The following is a 24,357-nucleotide window of genomic DNA, read 5'->3' as shown; positions in this document are numbered from 1 at the left end:
AAGGATCTAAGATGGAGATTGTTGGAATCTAGTTCCAGGAGCACAAGGACTATTTGTTGCACCTCGCTACCATTGTCTGAGGAGACGAACAATGATTTGGACTGTGATTTGGCTTCTGTTTTCACTAAAGACTCTTGTGGATCTATGGGAGAGACTCTGGTGTCTGCCAAAGCACCCCCGCTACCGATAGAGTCTCAGATGTCATCATTAGAGGAACGTTCAGGGCCTATGGAAAAGCGTATGGAAATGTGCAACATCCAAACCAGTAGAAATCCCTTCTAATTACAAGGATTTGAAAGGCGTCTTCAGTAAGGGAAAGGCCTCAAGTCTTCCACCGCACTGATCCTACGACTGTGCGATAGATCTACTGCAAAGTACGTGTCCTCCGCGGGGTCAATTATACGAGCTCTCAGGCCTGGAGAAAAGTGCTGTGAAGGAGTATATTAAGGAGGCTCTTGCCCTGGGATTCATTTGGGCCTCCACCTCTCCAGCCGGTGTTGGCTTCTTCTTCGTACAGAAGAAGGAAAGGAGTCTACAGCCTTGCATTGTTTATAGAGGACCGAATTGCATAACAGTCAAGAATTGTTACCCTCTTCCACTCATGAATACTGCATTTGAGATTTTCCAAGGGGCAAGGGTATTCTGGAAGATAGACTTGTGGAGGGCATACAACCTGGTTCGCATAAAGGACGGTGACGAGTAGAAGACAGCTTTCAATACACTGACAGGGCACTGTGAGTACCTGGTGATGCCCTTTGGCCTTGTGAATGTACCAGCAATTTTTCCAGGCCTTTATAAGTGATGTGCTCCAGGATGCTTTCCATAACTATGCCTCCATCTACTTGGATGAGATCCTAATTTTCTCAAAGTTCAGGGAGGAGCACTTCACTCACGTCGGAGATACCCAGAAGATATCTTGATTGTAGACTTTAAGCCAAGCTGAAGAAGTCTGACTTTCATGTTACCACTATTTCTTTTTTGGTCTTCATCATCTCTAATGGCAACCTCATGATGGACCCTAGTCAGACACAGGCAGGTGTAGATTGGCCACCACTATCCAGTGTGAAGTGAGTCCGGTGATTGCTGGGATTTGCCAACTTTTATCAAAAGTTTGTCAGGAACTTCAACTCCGTGATGACTCCAATGATGGCACTAACCAAGAGATCCGCGGGTCACTTTTTTGTTTGGACTACCAAGGCAAAGGCTGCTTTCGCAGAGCTCAAACAGCGGTTCATAACAGCTTCCATTTTGGTCACACCCCCACCTGGATCTTCTCTTCATCATGGAAGTGGATGCCTCGGATGTCGGAGTGGGTGTAGCGATGTCTCAGCGGATACCCTCGGACAATAAACTGCACCCGTTAGCATACTTTTCCAGGCAACTACCCCTGGCAGAGGTGAGTTACGGCATTGGAAATAGAGAGCTGCTCGCGGTCAAGTTAGCACTGGGAGCAATGGCATCACTGGCTTGAGTGGGCCAAGAACACTTTTATCGTGTGCATGGATCACAAGAACCTGGCTTATATTGAGGAGGCCAAGAGACTGAATTCCAGGCAGGCTAGGTGGTCCCTTCTCTTTAACTGTTTTAATTTCATCCTGACCTATTGACTGGGATCTAAGAACCAGAAGCCAGATGCCTTGTCCCATCAGTTCAATGAACCTAAACGAGAAAAGCAGCCTCCTGCCATTTTTGCCCTAAGCCAAGGTGATAGCGTCAATTCATTGGGGGATCGACGTGCTTTATCTGCAACATGTGACATGGATAAGATGCTGGTTATGCAGAATATTTGTTCTCATTACACCAAGTGAAGAAAGCAAAGTGTGAAAAATGTAATGGGACTGCAAATGTGAAAACAAATGGTTCTGGAAATATTCAGCAGGTCAGGGAGCAGCTATGGAAAGTAAATGGATTTAACATTCTAGGTGTAAAACTGAAAAAGCAACTTCAGTCTTAACTCTAATGAACCCTTTCTTAATTAACATGAAGGGTTTTTGATATGAAATGTTATCTCTTGTCTCTCATTCCATAGATACCATGTGACCTGCTGAGTTTTTCAAGCATTTTCTGTTTAAACTGCATTTGCAGTTTATTTTAATTTTCGTAACTAGAGTCGTTGATTGAGATTTACAATTTGATGGATTCCTCCTATTAGCCTCTCCCATTTCTGTAATCAATCCAACAATCTGTACCCTTTGAGTGTGGTTCATGAACTGACAGTTTTGTTATTTGCATATTTTTTTCGACTGCAATTTTAAATCTTACAGGGTAGGTGCGTTTCTTTAAATGCTCGGTAGGATTTCATCAGGTATTTTGTGTGTTAAAGGTTCAAAGCATACGGCTTTACTTTTTCCTTTTGTAAGATATGGGGTTATGCACTTTGAACCATTGCATCACTTGCCTAACTTGCAACTTGGAAGATACGAACATAGACCGGTACTGCACAGAAACAGACCCTTCTACCCACAATGTTGTGTGGAACCAATTAAATTAGCAATCAAATGGCCAACGAATAATCCACTTTTAATTTGGAAGTAGTATTTTTTTTGTTTTTTTTTACTACTTGTGAGAACAGTGAGCTTTCTGTCTCCAACTCAAAGTCACCTTTTACGAGGGAGCATAAAACATTACTGTTAATCATAGTCATAGTCATACTTTATTGATCCCGGGGGAAATTGGTTTTCGTTACAGTTGCACCATAAATAATTAAATAGTAATAAAACCATAAATAGTTAAATAGTAATATGTAAATTATGCCAGGAAATAAGTCCAGGACCAGCCTATTGGCTTAGGGTGTTTGACTTACTCTTGCTTAAGAATAACTTTGAATAATGTTCTACAAAAGTTGCTCACTTAAGTTTAATTTAATTCTTGTAGGTACCATGCCCGTTATTTCAAGAGTTTTGTAAGCTTTCTTGGAAGTTGCAACTGATCTCGATCAGCACAGGTGCACCATGAGGTTGTGTGCTTAGTCCCCTGCTCTACTAACTTTACGCTTATGACCCTGTGGCTCCAATGCTATATTCAAGTTTGCTGATGACACCACTGTCATAGGCCAAATCAAAAGTGGTGATGTATCAGATTATAGGAGGGATATTGAAAATCTGGCTGAGTTATGCCATAACAGCAACCTCTTACTCAATGTCAGCAAGACCAAGGGGCTGATTGTTAACTTCAGGATGACATAACCAGAGGTCCATGAGCCAGTCCTCATTGGAGGATCAGAGATGGAGAAAATCAGCAACTTTAAATTCCTCGGTGTTATCATTTTGGAGCACCTGTCCTGTGCCCAGCACATAAATGAAATTACTAAGAAAGTACAGCAGTGCATCTACTTTCTTAGAAGTTTGTGAAGATTCGGCATGTCATCTAAAACCTTGACAAGCTTCTATAGATGCGAGGTGGATAATATATTGACCGGCTGCATCACAGCCTGGTATGGAAACACCAATGCCTTTGAACAGAAAATCCCACAAAAAGTAGCGGATTTGGCCCAGTACATCATGGGTAAAACCCTCCCAGCCATTGAGCACATCTACATGAAACACTGTCGTAAAAACGCCGCATCCACCATCAAAGATCCTCACCAGGCCATGCTTTTTCTGCGATCATCAGGTAGAAGGTACAGGTACCTCAAGACTCACACTACCAGGTTCAAGAACAGTTACTAGCCCTCAACCATCAGGCTCTTTAACAAAAGGGGATGGCTACACTCATTTTAGGACTCTATTGTTATTTCAAGCTCATTATTTATTGCTATTTATTTATATCTGTATTTGGACAGATTGTTTACAATTTACAGTTACTGTTCTTATAGATTGCCAAGTATGCCTGCAGAAAAAGTATCTCTGAGTTGTATGTGGTGACATGTACGTACTCTGATAATAAATTTTACTTTGAACTTTGAACTTCTTGCTGCTGCTATCAAGAAGGTGGTACAGTGGCCTCAGGAACCAGGTTCAGGAACAGTTACTACCCCTCAACCATCAGGCTCTTGAACCAAAGGGATAACTTCACTCAATTTCACTTGCCCCATCATTGAAATGTTCCCACAACCAATGGACTCACTTTCAAAGACTTGTCCTCTCATGTTATTGATATTTATTCCTTTTTTTTCATTTTGTATTTATGCAATTTGTGGTCTCTTACACTCTGAATGGCCTAGTTGGACGGTTTTTCATTGCTTCTGTTATGGTTATTATTCTATTATGGATTTATTGAGTATGCCCATAAGAAAATGAATCTTAGTGTTGCATATGGTAAGATATGTGTACTTTGATAATAAATTTACTCTGACTTTGTAATTAGTCCTTGATGACATGTATTAAACCATACCCAAGGAATCCTCCCCAGGCTTTTCATAGCCTGGATTTGTATGGCATGCTGTTAATAAGGTTTGAAAATCTTACATAAGTGCAAGTACTGTGAATGCTTCCTGAATGGAACTGTATTGTATATAGGAAGTGCTTTTTTTATGGTGATATTTTCACTAACTGATTTAATTAGACAATACTTGTATGGTATATATTGTTTTAATTTCCTGCCTTGGTTACTTAGTTTGGGAATGATTGATAGCTGAGAAGTTGAGATTGAATTCTGCTAAATATCCAAAACATCATAAATCACTTCAAATGCATAACTTCAAAGACCAGGATGCCTCATCACCCAGGTCATGCCTTGTTCTCTTTGCTATCATCAGGAAGGAGGTACAGAAACCAGAAGGCACACGCTCAATGATTCAAGAACAGCTTCTTCCCCTCTGCCATCAGATTTCTGAATGGACATTGAACCCTTCATCACTATCTCACTTTTTAAATTTGTTTTTTTGCACTAATTTAATTTAACTATTTAATATATATATTTACTGTAATTCATTTTTTCTATTATTATGTATTGAATTATATTGCTGCCGTGAAGACAACAAATTTCACGACAAATGCCCGTGATATTAAATCTGATTCTGATTAGGTTTTTTGTTTCATCTGGTTTCAACATCTTCTTTAATTTTCACAGGTAAAATGGGCTAGAGAAAATTATCACCATAATATTGGCTCTCCCTATTCTCTGCGCTTGGCATCTGCAGATACAGCAGGAAAGATTATTGTTTGGGATGTAGCTACAGGAGCAGCTCGATGCGAGATTCAGGAATACACCAAACCCATTCAAGGTAACGATTAAGTATTGACACACAACGCTGTGGCACATCTGGGATATTTTACGATTTGGCAGCACTCTCACTAAAGTCTTGAGTTTTACAGTTTTAAGTTCCACTCCAAATGACTGAACACAGAAATCTAAGTAAGCTCTTCACCACTGAGGGAGCTGCTAACTTGAGAATATGATGCATAAGTGAAGTTTTGCTGCCCTGTTAAATGGGTGAGTGACACTATTACAAAAATATCGGGAGAGTCCTGTTCAATATTTGTTGCTTCATCAGTGTCACTATATTTAATTAACTGGCCGTGGCTATTTGTGGAAGCATTGTCTGTCATGTTCCATGCATTATGTTAGACCAGAAGGATTAGACAATTTTACCCTTTACAGTTCTGCTAGAAAGTTTGTGAAACCTTCAGAATTTTCTCTATTTCTGTTTAATTATGACCTAAACTGTGATCAGTTCTTCAAATAAGTCCTAAAACTAGATAAAGAGAACCCAATTAAAGAAATAACACAAAAAATTGTTACTTTTTCATTTATTTATTGAGAAAAGTGATCCAATATTACATGTATTTGTTGGAAAAAGCATGTGAACCATACTTTCAGTAACTGGTGTGACCCACTTGTGCAGCAATAACTTCAACCAAACATTTTCAGTAACTGTTGATCAGTCCTGCACATTGGCTTGGAGGAATTTTAGACTATTTCTCCATACAAAACTGTTTCAGTTCGTCAATATTTCTGGGGTGCCTTGCATGAACAGTCCCTTACGGATCATGCCACAGCATCTCAATTGGTTTAGGATCTGGACTGTGACTTGGCCATTTGAAAACCTGAATTTTCTTCTTTTAAGACTATTCTGTTGCTGATTTACTCTTGTGTTTCGGATCATTGTCTTGTTGCATCATCTAACTTCTATTAAACTTCGGGTGATGGACCGTTACCCTGACATTCTCCTGTAAAATGTCTTGATGCAATTTTGAATTCATAGTTCTCTCAGTGATTACAAGCTGTCCAGGCCCTGAGGCAGCAAAGCAGCCCCAAACTATGATGCTCCTTCCACCATGCTTCACAGTTGGGATGAGGTTTTGGTGTTGGTGTGCAGTGCCCTTTTCCTTCCAAACATAGCAATGTGCATTTCTGCCAAGAAGTTCAACTTTTTGTCTCATCTGTTCACAAAACGTTGTCCCAGAAACATTGTGGAACATCCAGGTGGTCTTTGCAAACTTGAGACATGCAGCAATGTTTTTTTTTTGGAGAGCAGTGATTTCCTCCACGGTGACCCTCCATGAACACCACTCTTATTCAGTGCTTTTCTTATAGTGGACACATGAACAGAGACTTTAGCAAGTTCTAGAGATTTCTGCAGGCCTTTTGCTGTTATCCTTGGGTTCTTTTTCACCTCCTTCAGCATTGCACGTTGTGTTCTTGGTGTGATCTTTGCAGGATGCCCACTCTTAGGGAGAGTAGCAACAGTACGGAGATTCCTCCATTTGTAGACAATTTCACTTACTGTGGACTGATGAACACTCAGGGCTTTAGGAATGCTTTTGTAGCCTTTTCCAGCTTCACGCATCTCTGCAATTCTTCTAAGGTCCTCTGAATGTTTTCATTGAGGCTTGGTGCATATAAACAGATCTTTCTTGAGAAGCGCAGGCTCTTGTCAGTAACCTAACTTTGTGTGTCCTTTTTAAAGGGAGGGCACCTCTACAACCCACATCTCCAAAGTCAGCTCATTGATTGGAACACCTGACTCCAAATAACTTTTGTAGAAGGCCTTACCCCAGAGGTTCACATAGTTTTTTGAACCCAAACTGTGATTGTCTAAATGGTATACTCATTAATTAATGACAAGAAGAAGTACAATTATTTGTGTGTTATTAGTTTAGGCAGATTGTGACTATTTTTGTGACTTAGATGAAGATCAGACCATATTTTATGAGTAATTAATGCAGAAAACCAGGTAATTGCAAGGAGTTCACAACTTTTTTGCAACTGTATTTAGGTGATAGATGTACAAGGATGTCCAGGTCCTTCTGAGCTGCAACATCTTTCAGTGGTCCACCAGTTTGAAAAAAATATTGCTTTATCTTTCCATTTTGATCTACCGAAGTTGGATGACCTTCTATTTTTTCCACATTATATTCCATCCACTATGAACTCATCTCTTGACTTCCATCTGTCTATAACCCCATGAACTCTCTTGCATACTCCTCACAGCTTACTCTGTCAACTGGTTTTGTATTATCTATGTTATTAATCACTTTCTTTATTTGTGTATAAAGTTTTCTTTTATTATTGCATAATGATCATTGCAAACACCTGTAATTTATTGACTTGTTTTACTTATGCTGGTTGGCTCTATTCAAACTGATTCTATATGTTTTTTTCTATTCTGAGATCCTTCCTGTTCGCTGACAGTTTCCCATTCTTACAAACCATTTGGCCATTTTCATCTAAGAATACTCCTGGACTGTTCAGTTCCTTGCCATAGTTACTTTGCACCCTTGACTGTGAAATGATGTCTATATTGTGGCTATTTATTTCTGCATGCCCTATTGATTCATCTACCCTGTAACCCATTTGGCTGGTGGGGTGGAGATACATCTCTACCACAGGAGGTGTAAGGCACTCATTCCTTCCGCGAGCCTGCAGTTCACCCTCGGGCAAGGTGTAGCTCCCCGCCCCCCCCCCCCCCAGAATCAGGGTCATATGAAGCCATGGGAGTAGGTTGTGGATGGTTGGATGAACAGCTGATGCATATTACAATTCCTGGTTATGCGACCACTGATGGCAGGAAGACAATCTCTGAAGAGTCTCGATAATGACTGTGGTCATTTATCTTGTAAAGACACTGCCCAGAAGAAGGCAATGGCAAACCACTTCTGTAGAAAAATTTGCCAAAAGCAGTCATGGTCATCGAGACCATGATCACCCACGACATACAACACGGCACATAATGATGATGATAGCCCTGTAGCAACAGTAATTAGAGAGCTGTAATGTGTTTTGGCAGTAACATGCAAAGCACTGAAGGAACTTGGATCAGGGTACATCTATGGAAGGAGATGAATGTTTTGGGTCAAGACTTTCCATCGGGACTGGAAAAAGAAGAGAGAGAGTCAGTATAAAAAAGTGTGTGTGGGGGAGGAAGGGGTGGAGCAAGACCTGGCAAAAGATAGATGGATCCAGGTAAGGAGGGGTCATAGGCAAATGAGGGGGGTGGGTGAGAGTGGTAATGATGTCCGAAGTTGAGAAATGATAGGTGGAAGTGACAAAGGGTTGAAGATAATGGAATTTCAAAGGAGAGGATGGTGGAGCATGGATTAAAGCTGGGGTTCGCAACCTTTTTTATGCCATGGACCAATACCAGTAAGCAAGGGGTCTGTGGGCCAGGTTGGGAACCCTTGGGTAAAAAAGGGGGTGGTGGGAAGAGCAGATGGAGTGGGGCATGAGGAGGTTAACAGATGGGGGGGCAGTTGGATCAGGAGTATAGAGAAAAGAAAAATAGGGCAAAAGAGATAGAGGGTAAAAGGTTACTGAGGTTTGGGAACTTGATCTTCATGTCACTGGAGACTGCCCAAGTAGAATATGAGGTGCTGCTCCGCTAATTTGAGTTTAGCTTCAACCTTGCAATGAAGGGGGCTGCGGACAAACGTGTTGTGGGAATGGGAAATTGAATTAAAATGGCTGACCACTGGGAAATCCCAGCTGGCTTGGTGTATGGAGTGCAGGCGCTTGACAAGGCAATCCCCTGGTATATACCTGGTCTCCCCAAAGACAGCACCGGATGCAATAAATAACACTGTGGGATTCACCTGTAACGAAATCGCCTCACCTGGACGAGATATTTAGCACCCTGATGGCGATGAGAGTGGTGGTGTAGTGGCAGGTGTGACAGGACAAATGGGGTTGAGAGGGAAATGCATCGGCCATAATGAAAAGGCAGAGCAGACTCGACAGGTCGAATGGCCTAATTCTGCTCCTATGTCTTATGGTCTGAGGGTGTGCCCTTTATAGGGTTTTAAATGTGTGTGGTCTCTCTGGCAAACAGTTACTTTAAACTTTTTAAGCGTTTTAAGTCTGAGGTGTCCAATACAGCAGTGTATTACTAAAATCTGTCCTTGTTAATGGCAGAGTAATGACAACTATTCTATTCTTTCACAAACAAGAGAAAATCTGCAGATGCTGGAAATCCGCGCGACACACACAAAATGCTGGAGGAACTCAGCAGGCCAGACAGCATCTAGGAAAAGAGTGCAGTCGATGTTTTGGGCTGTGGCCTTGTACTCTTTTCATAGATGCTGCCTGGAAAACTGCTGAGTTCCTCCAACATTTTGTGTGTGTTATTTTATTCTTTATTATTTGGTAACTTTTGTACAAATTCAGTTCTGAACAATGTTGGTATTGTTGTATTTCTTCAACAGGCAGATTGTTTCTAATTTTTAATTTCCAAATAATAACTGGTAATTTTCTAACAGAATGTTCTGCTAATATTTTCTGTAATGGTGTTGAAAAAGAGAATTTGCATTTTGGCCTGTGAGCTCATGTTTGTGTTGTGTATTGGTTTACAAACAAATATTTAAACCAAATCACCTTTTAAAATAACTAAACATTTTACGTATGTACATTTTAAATTACTTCCTTAGAAAATCATTTGGATGACTAGAGTACTCATTTCAAACTATTAGAAATGGTAATAAAAATCTGTGATAACTAAACTATTAGCAGGATGGTTGAACCTGCTCAGGTAATCACCTACTTTGTTTAATCATTGTCAGCCGAGGGGAGTGAAACACACACAAGATGCTGGAGGAATGCAGCAGATCAGGCAGCGTCCATGGAAATTAATAAACAGTTGAAGTTTTGAGTGGAAACCCTTCTTCAGGACTGAGAAGGAAGGGAAAAGATGCCAGAATAAAATGGTGGGGGGAGGGGAAGGAGGCTAGCTAGAAGGTGATAGGTAAAGCCAGGTGGGTTGGAAAGATAAGGGGCTAGAGAAAAAAGAATCTGATAGAAGAGGAAAGTGAACCATAGGAGAAAGGGAAGGAGGAGGGGACCTAGGGGGAGGTGATGGATGGGTGAGAAGAGGTAAGAGGTCAGAATGGGGAATGGAAGAAAAGGGGAAGGAGAGGGAGTTTTTTTTCACCAGAAGGAAATGTCATCAGGTTGGAGACTACCCAGATGGAATATCAGGTGTTGCTTTTCCATCCTGAGGGTGGCCTCATCGTGGCACAAGAGGAGGCCATGGACCGACATGCCGGAATGGGAATTAAAATGTTTGGCTACCGAGAAGTTCCAACTAATGTGGAGTTGAACTAAACCTGAATGGTTGCGTGGAAGGTCGAAGAATTTTGCAGCCTTGGATCTGAGATGTTTATATATTACTGTAAAGCTTAAAATTTCTGTTCTTAATCTAGAGAAACATTGTTTCTGACTATTTGCACTTTCCTATTTTATTAATAGACATGGAATGGCTGCAGAATCAGGATGCCTCTCGGGACCTGCTATTAGCAGTTCATCCACCAAACTACATAGTTCTTTGGAATGCAGACACCGGTACAAAATTATGGAAGAAAAGTTATGCAGAAAACATACTCTCCTTTTCCTTTGATCCCTTTGAGATATCTAATCTAGCATGTAAGTTGATTTAATTTAATCCTTAATGGTATCTGTGCAACAAGCACAGCTCATTTGGCAAGGCAAAATTGAAACTTAGCATGAAGTTAGAACAGGTTAATCTGCATTACTGGTTGCAATGATTTCAGTGAAGCAGCTGTCATTCCTTGTTATCTGCTGTAATCTAGGCATTGACAGTAACTAAGATCTGGAGAATTACATTTTAAACTCTGGATGATTACAGAGGGAATCTCTTTCCAGGGAACCCTAAGGATGGTGGGTTTGCTCTTCTCCTTTGAACTGACTTCCATGGTTTTTCTTCGTTTCATGGCTGTCTGGAGAAGGAGAATCTCAGAGTTGTATGCTGCACACATACTTTGATAATAAATGAACCTTTGAACTTTGTGAACCTTTAAAGAATTACGCTGCAAATTTGTTTTACCATAAATCTTGAACGTATTTTTAATACTGTTTCCAAGATATACTCCAGATTTTGAACAATTAAGATGTTTAGAGTATTGACTTACTGACGTTCTTTTGAAAACTTTGCCTTGGGGCCAACAGTGATGGGAAAACCTATGAATTGCTTATATAGAATATAAACACCAAATCTGTTCACAACAAAAGGTCCAACTTTTTGCAGAAGGCTCTAATGCTCATTATGCTAGTGTGAGTGTTATCATTTTCTTTTGCATTTGGATATTCAAGTTATTGAGCAGAGTACTAATGTTAGCAAGGTGGGGGGATGAGGTAGGAGATGCGTTGTTACCCAGAGCCCCTCTTTCCCTGTTAGGAATGAAGATGACAGGAGCAAACATTTTTAAGAGTTTGGGTCTCAACGCCCCCTCAGTATCTCTGGATCACAACTACATGCCATTAAGTTCCCAATTCCCGAATAGACCCCTGCCAGCATTCTCTCTATAACATTCTCTCATGGCTACTCTCATTCCTGTGACCAATCCTAGAGTGTCTTGTGATGTTGCAATTAGGGACAATTGTTGAACGGTGCGAGCTTCAGAATTTGAAAGTTAATAAGTACTGAATATCTTTGGATCTCAGACTGAACTTAATCAGAAAACTGTTTATTTTGTGCTTCCTTGGTTGACGTTTAATAATTTATACGTGGATGAAGAGAAAGTTTTATAAATCTGCATTAGGAACTTTCATTCAATAATTTACATGGATTTTGGTCATTAGTTTCTGGTTCAGAACTAATTAAAGCACATAGATCGTTTCAAAATCAATCCTATATGTTAAGAAAATGAGGGTGTTCCCAGAATATGGAAAGCTTTAAGCCCTGGTAGTAGAGCTTTACACTCTTGAATAAATATATGCATATGCAGTATTATCTTGGCAAAGATCAATTACTGGCATTCATGTTCAATCTTTAGCTAGTTTTCACAGTGCAATTGGCAGTTTATATCGTTTGAAGCAGTAGCCTTAAAACCAGTTTGAGGAACCATAAAGGGGCCAAACAGGTAATTTCTGTATTTTATAGGCAACTAAATAAAAAGTATAGAAATCAAACTATTAAACTAATTTGCTAAGAGGTGCAAGCACTGTAGTGTAGAGACAGCGCAATATTCCACGGTGATAGAGTGAAGGGCAGAGAGGGGAACATCACAAATTATGTTCTGAAGAGGTTTTTGGCTTTATGTTGATTACAAAAAGAAAGAAAGCAATGGTGAGTCTTGTTCTGAGGAGTATGGAGGAGAATGTCACAGTGGGGGCATTGGGAATAGTGATCATGGTATCAGAAAGTTTGGTCACAGGGAAGGGTTGGAAAATAGTAACTGGCAGTGAGGTAATTGAAGTAAAGAAATGAAGGAAAGCCAGCAGTTGTTTGTCAACGGAATTTGTTGTAACTAGATTTTTTTTGCTGCATTTACAGGATGGCTGAGGGCAATGTAGTTTATTATATAATGAGAAGAAACCCAGCAACCAACTCTGTACAGCACTGAGCCATAAACAATGAGATAAATAAACAGGAGAGAGTTTAATAGAATACAGTATGTCCGGATGTCCTGAGGCGATGCAAAGGGACGGTACATGATGTTGTTGTCACATCAGATCAGCCTATTAAGCAACACCCCATAGGATGAACTTGGAGGAGGACAAGCTAGTGGAGAAAGAAATTGAACACATGCTAGCCACAGGTATTATTAGGCCATCCAAATCGGAATGGGCTTCTCCCTGTGTGGTTGTTCCGAAACCCGATGGGAGCATACGATTCTGTACAGATTACAGAAAGGTGAACGCCATCACAAAAACTGATGCTTACCCCATCCCAAGGGTAGACAATTGCATCGATAAAGTGGGGAGAGCTAAGTACATCACAAAGATGGATTTGCTAAAAGGGTACTAGTGTGTTCCTTTAGCCAACCGGGCTAGAGAAATCTCTGCATTTGTCATTCCATCTGGATTATACGAGTATAATGGTTTACCTTTTGGCTTGAAGAACACCCCAGGGACCTTCCAAAGGATGATTAATTCAGTGATAAAAGGGTTAAAGAACGCAGAAGCTTATATTGACGATTTAGTGGTCTGGAGTGACACGTGGGAGGAGCACATTGTGGCAGTAGAGGAACTGTTTAAACAGCTGTCTGAAGCCAACCTGACAGTGAACCTCGCGAAAAGTGAGTTTGGCCACGCTAAGGTCACATATCTGGGGTATGTGGTAGGACAGGGGCAGCGGGCACCGATGCAGGCTATCTCTGAAGTTCCCATCCCGACGGACAAGAGGGCCCTGAGAAGGTTCTTGGGGATGGTGGGGTACTATCGGAAGCTTTGCAAAAACTTTGCGGATATTACCCTCCCTCTTACTAAGCTCTTGCCGAAGAATGAGAAGTTTGTGTGGAACGACCTTTGTCAACAAGCCTTCGAGAGTCTGAAGGCGATTCTGTGTCACCACCCTGTATTGAATGCGCCTGACTTTTCAAAACCCTTCTCCCTAGCAACAGATGCTAGCGACGAAGCGGCAGGGGCGGTGCTGTTGCAGACAGACAAGGAGGAGATTGAACACCTGGTGGCTTATTTTTCTAAGAAGTTTAATGTCCATCAGAGAAATTATTTCACTCTGGAGAAGGAATTACTGGCAATCATTCTGGCATTACAACATTTTGAGGTTTATATTTGTCCGGCACGGAAACCACTGATAGTTTACACTGATCACAATCCATTAGTGTTTTTGGCCACAATGAAGGATAAAAACAAATGCTTGTTAAGTTGGAGCCCGGTATTACAGGAATTTGATATTAAGATAAAACATATAAAAGGAACTGACAATGTGATTGCTGATTGTCCAGGTGTTAAAACTTAAAGTTCTCTGTATTAGCCGAATTGCTGATGACTACCTGTATATTAGCGTGTATCTTATAATGTGCATTCATGCCCATAATTTTTACCCCGGTAAAAATCCTTGTAAGGGTTGGGGTATCATGTGTGATGCCAAGCAGAGCTGCAGGACCAATGATGCTAATGAGAGAGATAACGGAAGACAATGGAGAAACATTCAAAATGCTAATAAGAGAGAAGAGAGAGATTAACGAGAAAGAAACACAATTCCTATGTTGGCATCTGCGACAGGCCGTTTGCTTTGAACCTGAACTGTTTGAGGTTTGATGGACAGGTGATACCCCAGCAGGGGGATAAAAATAGCAGGTTTGCTAAAGCACGGGACACACACGCCTCGAGACCCTGGAAAGAGCAGTGTGCCCCACAAGGTGGTGACTGTTTGGAGGATAGGTTCGCGGGAATCGGTCAGAGGCTCACAGGGTGTAACGGTACGATCAGTAGGAACCTGGTGTGTGTCTGCCCTTGCCTGGGTTCCGGGTTCACCACGGAAGAACGATTGCATCCGGAACGGAGGGATCACAGTCGGTGACCACAGCTGGATCAGAAGGCATTGAAAAGGTTTGCCTGAAACCATCTATTTCTCTCTCTCTTTCTCTCTCTCTTTCTCTCTCTCTCTCTCTCTCTCTCTCTCTCTCTCTCTCTCTCTCTCTCTCTCTCTCTCTCCCTCCCTCTCCCTCTCCCTCTTCCTCTTCCTCTTCCTCTTCCTCTTACTCTTACTCTTACTCTTACTCTTACTCTTCCTCTTCCTGTCCCTCCCCAACGGTACAACAGCGATTACTTCAAACTGCATTAGACTGAACTGAACTCTGCTTCACTTAAGATTGATCATTTTACCCCTAGACTGCAATAGAGCTTGGTTGATTCCTATTACCCTATTTCTCTGTATATGTGTGTATTATCATTGCTAACCTGTTACATTTATATCCTTGCGATTAGTGTACTGTATTACTTATTTCTTTAATAAAATTTTATTAGTTTCTAGTAATCACAGACTCCAACACATATTCCATTTCTGCTGGTTTGGCAACCCAGTTACAGGGTACGTAACAAAATATAAAACAGAAAATAATTGATTGCTTAATTAGTCACCCCCTTTAATGTAACACACCAAATCATCACTGGCACAGTCAATTGTTTTTAGAAGTTACAAAATTAGTTAAATGGAGATCACTATGTGCAGTCAAGTTGTTTCAATTGATTGTAATAAAAATACACCTGTATCTGGAAGGTCCAACTGCTGGTGAGTCAGTATCCTGGCAAAAACTACACCACGAAGACAAAAGAATGCTCGAAGTAACTCCGCAAAAAGGTTATTGAAAAGCACAAGTCAGGAGATGGATACAAGAAAATTTCCAAGTCACTGAATAGCCCTTAGAGTACAGTTAAGTCAATTATCAAGAAACAGAAAGAATATGGCACAACTGTAAATCTGCCTAGAGCGGGCCATCCTCAAAAACTGAGTGACCATGCAAGGAGGGGACTAGTGAGGGAGGCCACCCAGAGACCTATGACAACTCTGGAGGAGTTACAAGCTTCAGTGGCTGAGATGAGAGAGACTATTTCCCGGATGCTTCACCAGTCACAGCTTTCTAGGAGAATGGCAAAGAGAAAGCCACTGTTAAAAAGAATTCACATGAAATCTCAGCTTGTGTTTGCTGGAAGACGTGGGAGACTCTGACGTCAACTGGAAGAAGATTCTACTGTATGGTCTGATCAAACCAAAACTGAGCTTTTTGGCCATCAGACTAAGCATTGTTTGGCATAAGCCAAACATCACACATCATCAAAAACACACCATCCCTACCATGAAGCATGGTGGCGCTGTATCATGTTGTGGGGATGCTTCACTGTATCAGGCCCTGGAAGGCTTGTGAAGGTAGAGGGTAAAATGAATGCAGCAAAATACAGGGAAATCCTGGATGAAAAGCTGATGCAGTCTGCAAGGGAACTGCAACTTGGGAGAAGATTTGCTTTCCAGCAAGGTGATGACCCCAAGCTTAAAAACAGCAAAGTTAATGTCCTGGAGTGGGCAAGTCAAAGTCTAGACCTCAATCCAATTGAAAATTTGAGGCTGGACTTGAAAAGGGCTGTTCACTCATGATCCCCATGCAATCTTACAGAGCTTGAGCAGTATTTTTAAAGAAGAATCGGGAAAAATTGCAGTGTCCAGATGTGCAAAACTGATAGAGACCTATCCACACAGACTAAAGCTGTAGTTGCAGCCAAAGGTGCATCTACTAAATACTGACTTGAAGGAGGGTGAATACTTAATGCAATCAATTATTTTGTGTTTTATATTTGTAATAATTCAGATCACTTTGTAGAGAACTGTTTTCACTTTGACACCAAAGAGTCTTTTTCTATTGATCAGTGTCAAAAAAGCCAAATTATATCCACTGTGATTCAATGTTGTAAAACAATAAAACATGTAAACTTCCAAGGGGAGGTGCAGGTGCAGATACACCAGGCAAGCAGGTCTTTTGATACCAAACAATTGCTTATTGATCACTACAGGTTCTCTCTTTGGTGCTTCCCGCTCCCTCCCCTCTCCCTTCCCCTTTTCCCAGCCATGATTCCCCTCTCCCTGCCCCCTTCCCACTCTCAGTCCACAATAGAGACTCATATCTGAATCAGGTTCGTCATCACTCACATGTATCATGAGATTTGTTTTTTACAGCAGTACAGTACAATACATAAAATGACCACAGTACTGTGCAGAAGTCTGAGGCGCCCTAGCTATATATATGTGCCTAAGACTTGTGCACAGTTCTGTAGATCTCCAGAATTTTGGGGATTATTTGATTATGAAGCATGTTAGTTGATTTGGAGAAGATTGAGAAGGAAAAAAGTGAAAGCAGCATTGATAGAATGTTAACTAACCGATAGAAAGCAGACAGTTACAACAAATGGCTCTTCCTCTGAGGAAGACATTGGCTAACATCCTTGTGGTTCAGGCTTGGACCTTTGCTTGGGGGATATACTGTACATTAACAACTTGGTCTTTAAAGGTGCAGGGCATAATTTAATTTTTTAAATGAAATAAAACTTGAAAATGTAGTACTAGACATTAAGAAAAATAGTAGTAGACTTCAGGTTGTCAGGCTGTTGGAATAGCTGAACACGTGGCTTACGAAATCCAAAGCAGAAAGGTGTGAAGAGGCACATTTTGATAGGAATAACGAATTGAGGTGGTGCAAAAATGGAAAGACCTGGGACTGTTTGCAATGTTTGTACACGGGAGATAGTCAAACAAAGCAGTTATTAGAAAATGGAGGACCCAGGACAATAGAGTGGAATAAAAATACTGTAAGTTGTGATAATCCTGTTTAAAATAGTTCTGTCTGTGAGTTGTGCTACATTTTGGAAAGGCCATTAAGACTTTAACTAGAATACATTAATTAGGTTGATTTCTGGAATGAGAGATTACAATTACAGGAATTGATCATTTCTGCCTCCATAACTTTGTTTTTCTCTGCATTTACAGTGCATTTATTTTTGAACAATTACATTGAATCATTATGTACAATGCAGTGAATTCATGTCAGTTACTTCATAATAAATTCAATCATCATCTCTGCTCTTTTTTGCCAATTACCTTATATTTTTCGTATTTTTCAATTCTCATATTTTGACCATTAGGTTGTTGGAAATAATTTTATTTTACTATTAACTCTTCATGATTTTGCTACTGTATTATTTTCCAGTTCTTAAAAATAAATTTGGGAGTTGATGTGGTCATTTTTCTTTTGCCAATCTCTTAGCAGGTTGCTTGCCATTATTTTAGGAAAACATCTTGAGTTCACGGGAGAAAGTAATTGTAAAGTAACAGTAAAATATTGTAAAATGTCCAACAATAGTCTGCCAGCATTGATAGATTACAGTTGCCCTGATACCGTTTCTCCATAACCGCATCGTCCTGGTGAAACCTTTCACCATGCATGTTACTGACAGCGCCAAGATTTGCAGGGAAGAAGTCTAAATGGGAATACAGAAAATGAATCCTTAGTGACATGTTGCACTTCATGGTGTGGTATGCTTTGACTGTTTTTTGTCATAAAAAGCTTTCCAGTTTTTTAAAAGCAGGTGTATATTTTCCATTGTTTCCTATTTCAGTACTGACCAGTGAGGGTATAGTGTTTATCTCGGACTTTTCACCATCCAAACCTCCCAGCAGCTCAGGGAAAAAGGTTTATATATCAAGTCCTCATTCAAGTCCTGCCCATACAAAACCAGCAGCTACTGGCGCCAAGAAAGCTTTAAACAGAGTGAAAATCCTCATCACTAATGAGAAACCAAAGTAAGTTGAGTTTTAAGGTAAAAATTTTACATTTTGTAAGCTCTGTTTTCATTTGCTCTTTTGAAGTAATACTTCTTTAAAAGTTTCCTACTTGAATAACAAGCATTACTAACATCTTATTTGCCTGTTGTATTACAATTAGTAACACTAGACTGTAAATTTTTTCGGAAGTGTTGCTTCCTCAAATTTATTTTTGTTTACATAGATCGCTTGAATCTGAATGCAAGTATAATTTCAGATTACTTTTATCATGTAGGAATTTGGAGGAACAATAAATGAACTTTTATTGAATGTAATATGTTTAATTGCATAGCGGTGCTGATGCTTTGCAAGAGTTCAACTAATCTAAAAATGTTTTGTTGATAATTTTTATTTGTCTCAGGCTTCTTGCTTAAGTGTCCAACAATAATCAGCCAACATTGCTGTATTCCAGTTGCCCTAATACTCTTTATCCATGACTGCAATGTCCTGGTGAAACCTTTCAACATGCTCATCACTGACAGCACCAAGATTGGCAGGGGCGAAGTTGAAATGGGAATGCAAAAAGTTCTATTCAAAAGGTTCAAAGGAACATCTAAACAAGCCTGATGCATTTTGGAAACAAGTCCTGTGGACTGATGAAGTTAAAATAGAACATTTTGGCTGCAATGAGCAGAGGTATGTTTGGAGAAAAAAGGGTGCAGAATTTCATGAAAAGAACCCACCTCCAACTGTTAAGCACTGGGTGGATCGATCATGCTTTGGGCTTGTGTTGCAGCCAGTGGCACGGGGAACATTTACTGGTAGAGGGAAGAATGAATTAAATTAAATACCAGCAAATTCTTGAAGCAAACATCACAGCGTCTGTAAAAAAGCCAAAGATTAAAAGAGGATGGCTTCTACAACAGGATAATGAACCAAAACACACCTCAAAATCCACAAATGGACTACCTCGAGAGGTGTATGCTGAAGGTTTTGCCATGGCCCTCACAGTCCCCTGACCTGATCATCATCGAGAATCTGTGGATAGAATTCAAAAGAGCAGTGCATGTAAGACCCAAGAATCTCACAGAACTAGAAGCCTTTTGCAAGGAAGAATGGACGAAAATCCCCCAAACAAGAATTGCAAGACTCTTAGCTGGCTACAGAAAGTGTTTACCATCTGTGATACTTGCCAAAGGGGGTGTTACTAAGTACTGACCATGCAGGGTGCCTAAACTTTGCTTCGGGCCCTTTTCCTTTTTTGTTATTTTGAAACTGTAAAAGATGGAAATAAAAAAGTTTTCTTGCTTAAAATATTAAAGAAATGTGTCATCTTTAACTTTATGTCTTTTGGAAATCAGTTCAGCTTTTACTCACTTAGCTATGCACAGTAACAGGAATTTTGACCAGGGATGCTCAAACTTTTGCATGCCACTGTATAAGAAATGCATAGCTTTTTTTCATGGATGACCATGCTGCTTAGCTTGCCAATTAATATGGGTCCTAAGCAGCTGGAAAAAAACATATTTTGTAATGGCCTGTTCTCTACTAAGCACTTAAAAGTTCATCTTAGCCAGCAAGCAATCTGCTCACAGGTCAGGCAGCATTTGTGGAAGCAAAGGAATTATTAATGTTTGCAGTTGAAACCCTACATCAGGACAGGGTTTCCACAGAAGCTGCTTGGCCCATTGAATTCTTCTAGCACAGGGATTCCCAATCTGGGGTCCTCAAACCCCTTGCTTAATGGTATTGGTCCATAGCATAAAAAAGGTTGGGAACCCCTGCTCTATCAGGTTGTTTGTTACTCCTTGTTTGACTGTCTACAGTCCCCTGTGTCTCCTGTGAACACGGCACAGCACATCACACAAACCAATCTTCTGTCCTCGGACTCACTTTACACTGCACGCTGTCGGAGCAGTGCTGCGAGGGTAATCAAGGGCACGACCCATTCAGCCAACACACTTCTTGTCCCTCTTCCCTCTGGGAGAAGTCTCAGGAGCTTGAAGACTCGTACGGCCAGATTTGGGAACAGCTTCTTTCCAACTGTGATAGGACTGCTGAACGGATCCTGACCCGGATCTGGGCCTTATCCTCCAAATAGCCAGACCTGCTTCTCAGGTTTTTTGTACTACCTTACTTTCCATTTTCTATTTTCTATTTGTGATTTATAATTTGGATTTTTAATGCTGCTATCGATTTGTACTCCGGGGAGCAGGAAGCACAAAATCAAATATCGCTGTGATGATTGTACGTTCTAGTATCAATCGTTTGGCGACAATAAAGTATAAAGTATTTCATCTTAATAAGTATTCTATAAGTTATTTTGATGAGTATCAAAATAAGTTATAGAATACTTATTAAACATTGGGAAAAGGCATTCTTTACCTGTCAGTTTAGAGAGTGAGTTTCAATAGCTAAATACTGAAAAACGGGATTGATATAGATGGTTATGTGATGACAGGACAAAGGACATGCTTCTATATTATATATAAATTGAAGTTGCTGTAAATAGAAGATTTTTTAAGTGACGATATGGAACAAATCAACTACAGCTTGTGGTTATATTATTCCTTTGATAAACTCAGATTGTCCAAAAATGCTTCAAGTATAGTTAAGTTTTGTTAGGTATGTTTGTTTTGGGTGTTGTATGAGCAAAGGTAGTGGCCCATTGATCAAAGAGATCAATAGTGTTATTTGAGCAATAAATAATTTCCAAAATAACTCCCTTGTATTTTGGTACCAGTGGGTTTTGCAAATTCTTTGAGGCAAAGTGAACCTCAGCTTAATATTTCAACTTATCCTATCAGTGTCATAATCTATCTCCCTGTCTGTCAGAAGTAGTGTATCAGCTGACTATAATCCTGACAGTTATCAAAGTATCACTCCTCTCCACTATTCTGTTCTATTTAGTTTGAAGCAGAATATTGGGAGGGAGTACAAGGAATGAATGATACTCCGGTGATACAAGATTCTGCAGATGCCAAAGATCTTCAGCAGCACACACAAAATGCTGCAGAAACTCAGCAGGTCAGGTAGCATCTATAGAGGGAAATGAGCAGTCTACTTTTCAGGCCAAGACCTGATGAAGGGAATCAGCCCCATTTATACTCTTATATCCCAATTATTACTTCCAATTTATACTCCAATAAATAAGCCGATGTCCGTTTGGCCCTGTTGGCCAGTCATGAATTTTTACCTACAGGGTTACATGACATCCGAGTTTTCTGGCGTGATATGTAATACATTCCTGCATTACGAGGTACTTGATTTTATGGAGAAAAATATTTCGGGAAAATTATTGTTTTGCAAGAAAAAGGGTTTTGGAATTACATTTTTTATTGTTCACCTGGTTTTCAGTGCGGAGTCCGTAACTCTGAATGACTGCCTGCAATTATCTTATCTGCCGTCAAAGAGGAACCATATGCTGCTGTTGTACCCCAGAGAAATCCTGATTCTAGACTTGGAGGTGAACCAGACTGTCGGCATTGTGGCAATTGAAAGAACAGGAGCTCCTTTCTTACAGGTAAGTATTCTGCAGAGACACAGTCTTGTTCTGTCATTGACGTATTCAGCATAAATAGAGAGTTTTTAACTGGTGTAAGTGGAGTATTAGTTATTTTGGGAACATTATCATTGAAGTTAGAAATGGCAGTGTTTGGAAATCCAAGGAACGTTCCCCTTAATACAGTTATACAGTTCACTTTTGCCAATAAAAATCTGGGTTGTATTGTGAATGTGAAAATTTAGATTTAGAAAATGAGAAAATGAGGAATGATTTAATTTCATTATTTCCATGTGAGGTCGGTTGAAATTTGTACTTTCTGGAAATATCCATATTTATTCACTTCATTTTACTCAGATTGTGAATACTTTTTCACATTTGGCATGACTTGGAGCTTCCATGTATTTACCAGTAACCTAGCTAGAAGTAGGAATGAGGTTCTTCTGTTGAGATAAAGTAATGGTTTATTATCTGAATTTATATAATTTAGCATGAGAGTGAGGTAAATCAGAAAGCTAAATGTATGATTCAGAGAGTATAGTAAGATGATTAATTTGTGGGACACTTACATCATGATGAAGGAAATAATTTCTTTGCTGTTCCAGTCAGATGGATTCCACTTTTAATATAGGGTATTTCTTTTAAAATGCTGCAAGAAAATTTTATAAGATTTGTAAACACTGGTTTGTGTGGGTGTCCATATAAAGAAAATATGAACTGATATTCTTTGAAGTTTAGAAAATGCAAAGCCATTTCAATGAACTATGTAACATTCTGAAAGGGTTTGCCAAGTTGTTTTTTGAGGCATTGCTTCCTTAGGTTGGAGAACCTAGGAATAGCTTGAGAGGATACTTTTAAATTGGTAGGTCATAGATGAAATGAAGATTTTTTTTTTCACCACCAACCCATGGGAATTATTTATCTCCAGAAAGTGGATGCTCAGTAATTGTATGTGTTCAAGTCTTAGGTTCACAAATCAAGAAAGATGGAGAGCTCATGATGAAGTAGTTATAATTGAAACAACAGAGTAGACTCTGTGGCCATAGACTTCTACTTCAATTTCTAATATGCTTATTCTCATAATCACCTCTCTGTAGTTATAATCTCAGTAACTATAATAATTCTACCTTCTGTTGACAAAACAGCAATAGAGATAATGAGAAATACAAGACTCAAGTGAGGTCACTATTTTTAATTTGGTTATTTCTCATCCAGCAAGTTAAAAAGCAATGTTTTGTTTATCTGTAATATTTTCAGTTTATGCCAGTAATATCTGTGGAATTATAGTTCCAACATCTTCTCATGTCTGAATGCATCATTCGTGAACCAAGTTGTATTTCTTAAGCTTTTTAGTTTCATGCCCTAGGTTATTCCCTGTCGCCAACGAGATGCATTGTTCTGTCTTCATGAAAATGGTTGTATAACATTAAGGATACGCCGACCGAATTCCAGTTCACTGGCTGTCCCCATTGAAGAACAGGGTGAGTTAGTCTGCCAACCATTGTTGCTAGGTGACAAAATGCAAATTATTTATCATTGAATAAAGTTAACGGCATACATCTTGACTGAGAATTTTGAATGATTTCCAGCCTGTATTTTAATTCTGGTGTTCAATGGAAAATTATGAAAAATAAATCCTTTATATTTGTCATTTGTGACTCATTTGGGAGCAATTTTCCCTTTGAGGTTTCATGTTCAAGTTCCACTCCACAGATTTACTGAGAAAATACTGTACTATTAGAACAGAATCACTATGTTAAAGTTGTTCCAATTGACTCTGGATTGGATTACGGTGATGTACTGTATTTTCCTGAATATTAATAGGTTTATATCTGCTCACCATCACAATGCAGTTCTGTGAGCTTGCTACTAACAAATTGGTAACCCTATTTCCTGCATTACAACAGTAAGTACAATTAGGTACCTCACTGGCTCTAGAGCACTTTTGAATGTTCTGAAAGAAATCAGAAAATATTTTCTTGCAAACAGTGTGCTCATTATTCCAACTAATATTTATACAAAGAAAGCATTTCAGAGTTCAAAGTAAATTTATTATCAAAGCGCATGTATGTCACCATATACAACCCTGAGATTCATTTTCTTGTGGGCATACTCAATAAATCTATAGAATAATAACTATAACTGAATCAATGAAAGACAACCCAACTATGGCATTCAACCAGAGTGCAAAAGACAGCAAACTGTGCAAATAAAAAATTAAGAAATAATAATAATTTAAAGAACAACAAACATTAAGAGCATGAGATGTAGAATACTTGAAAGTGAGTCCACAGCTTGTAGGAAACAGTTCAGTGATGGGGCAAGCGAAATTATTCCCTCAGCCTGATGGTTGGGGGGTAATAACTTTTCCTGAACCTGGTTGTGTGAGTCCTGCACCTTCTTCCTGATGACAGCAGCAAGAAAAGAGCATATTCTGGATGGATGTTTTCGTAACAGAAATTTGTCAAAA

The 24,357-nt window shown here is 39.7% G+C and overlaps 1 protein-coding gene across 2 annotated transcripts in view; it reads left to right on the top strand.

Moving 5' to 3' along the window:
• The window catches only part of wdr11 (WD repeat domain 11), a 144,438-nt gene that overhangs the window by 29,959 nt on the left and 90,122 nt on the right, over positions 1-24,357 (top strand). For both annotated transcript variants that reach the window (XM_063071922.1, XM_063071923.1), the window contains 5 exons: positions 5,011-5,164; positions 10,621-10,794; positions 18,241-18,424; positions 21,743-21,908; positions 23,254-23,368. In XM_063071922.1, the coding sequence (XP_062927992.1) occupies positions 5,011-5,164; positions 10,621-10,794; positions 18,241-18,424; positions 21,743-21,908; positions 23,254-23,368 (793 nt within the window). The remainder of the gene's footprint in view (positions 1-5,010; positions 5,165-10,620; positions 10,795-18,240; positions 18,425-21,742; positions 21,909-23,253; positions 23,369-24,357) is intronic.

This window comes from Mobula hypostoma, chromosome 19 (assembly GCF_963921235.1).
Source record: "Mobula hypostoma chromosome 19, sMobHyp1.1, whole genome shotgun sequence".
NCBI lineage: Eukaryota > Metazoa > Chordata > Chondrichthyes > Myliobatiformes > Myliobatidae > Mobula > Mobula hypostoma.
The sequence above is the reverse complement of the archived record's forward strand: the minus strand, read 5'-3'. Positions and strand labels throughout refer to the sequence as shown.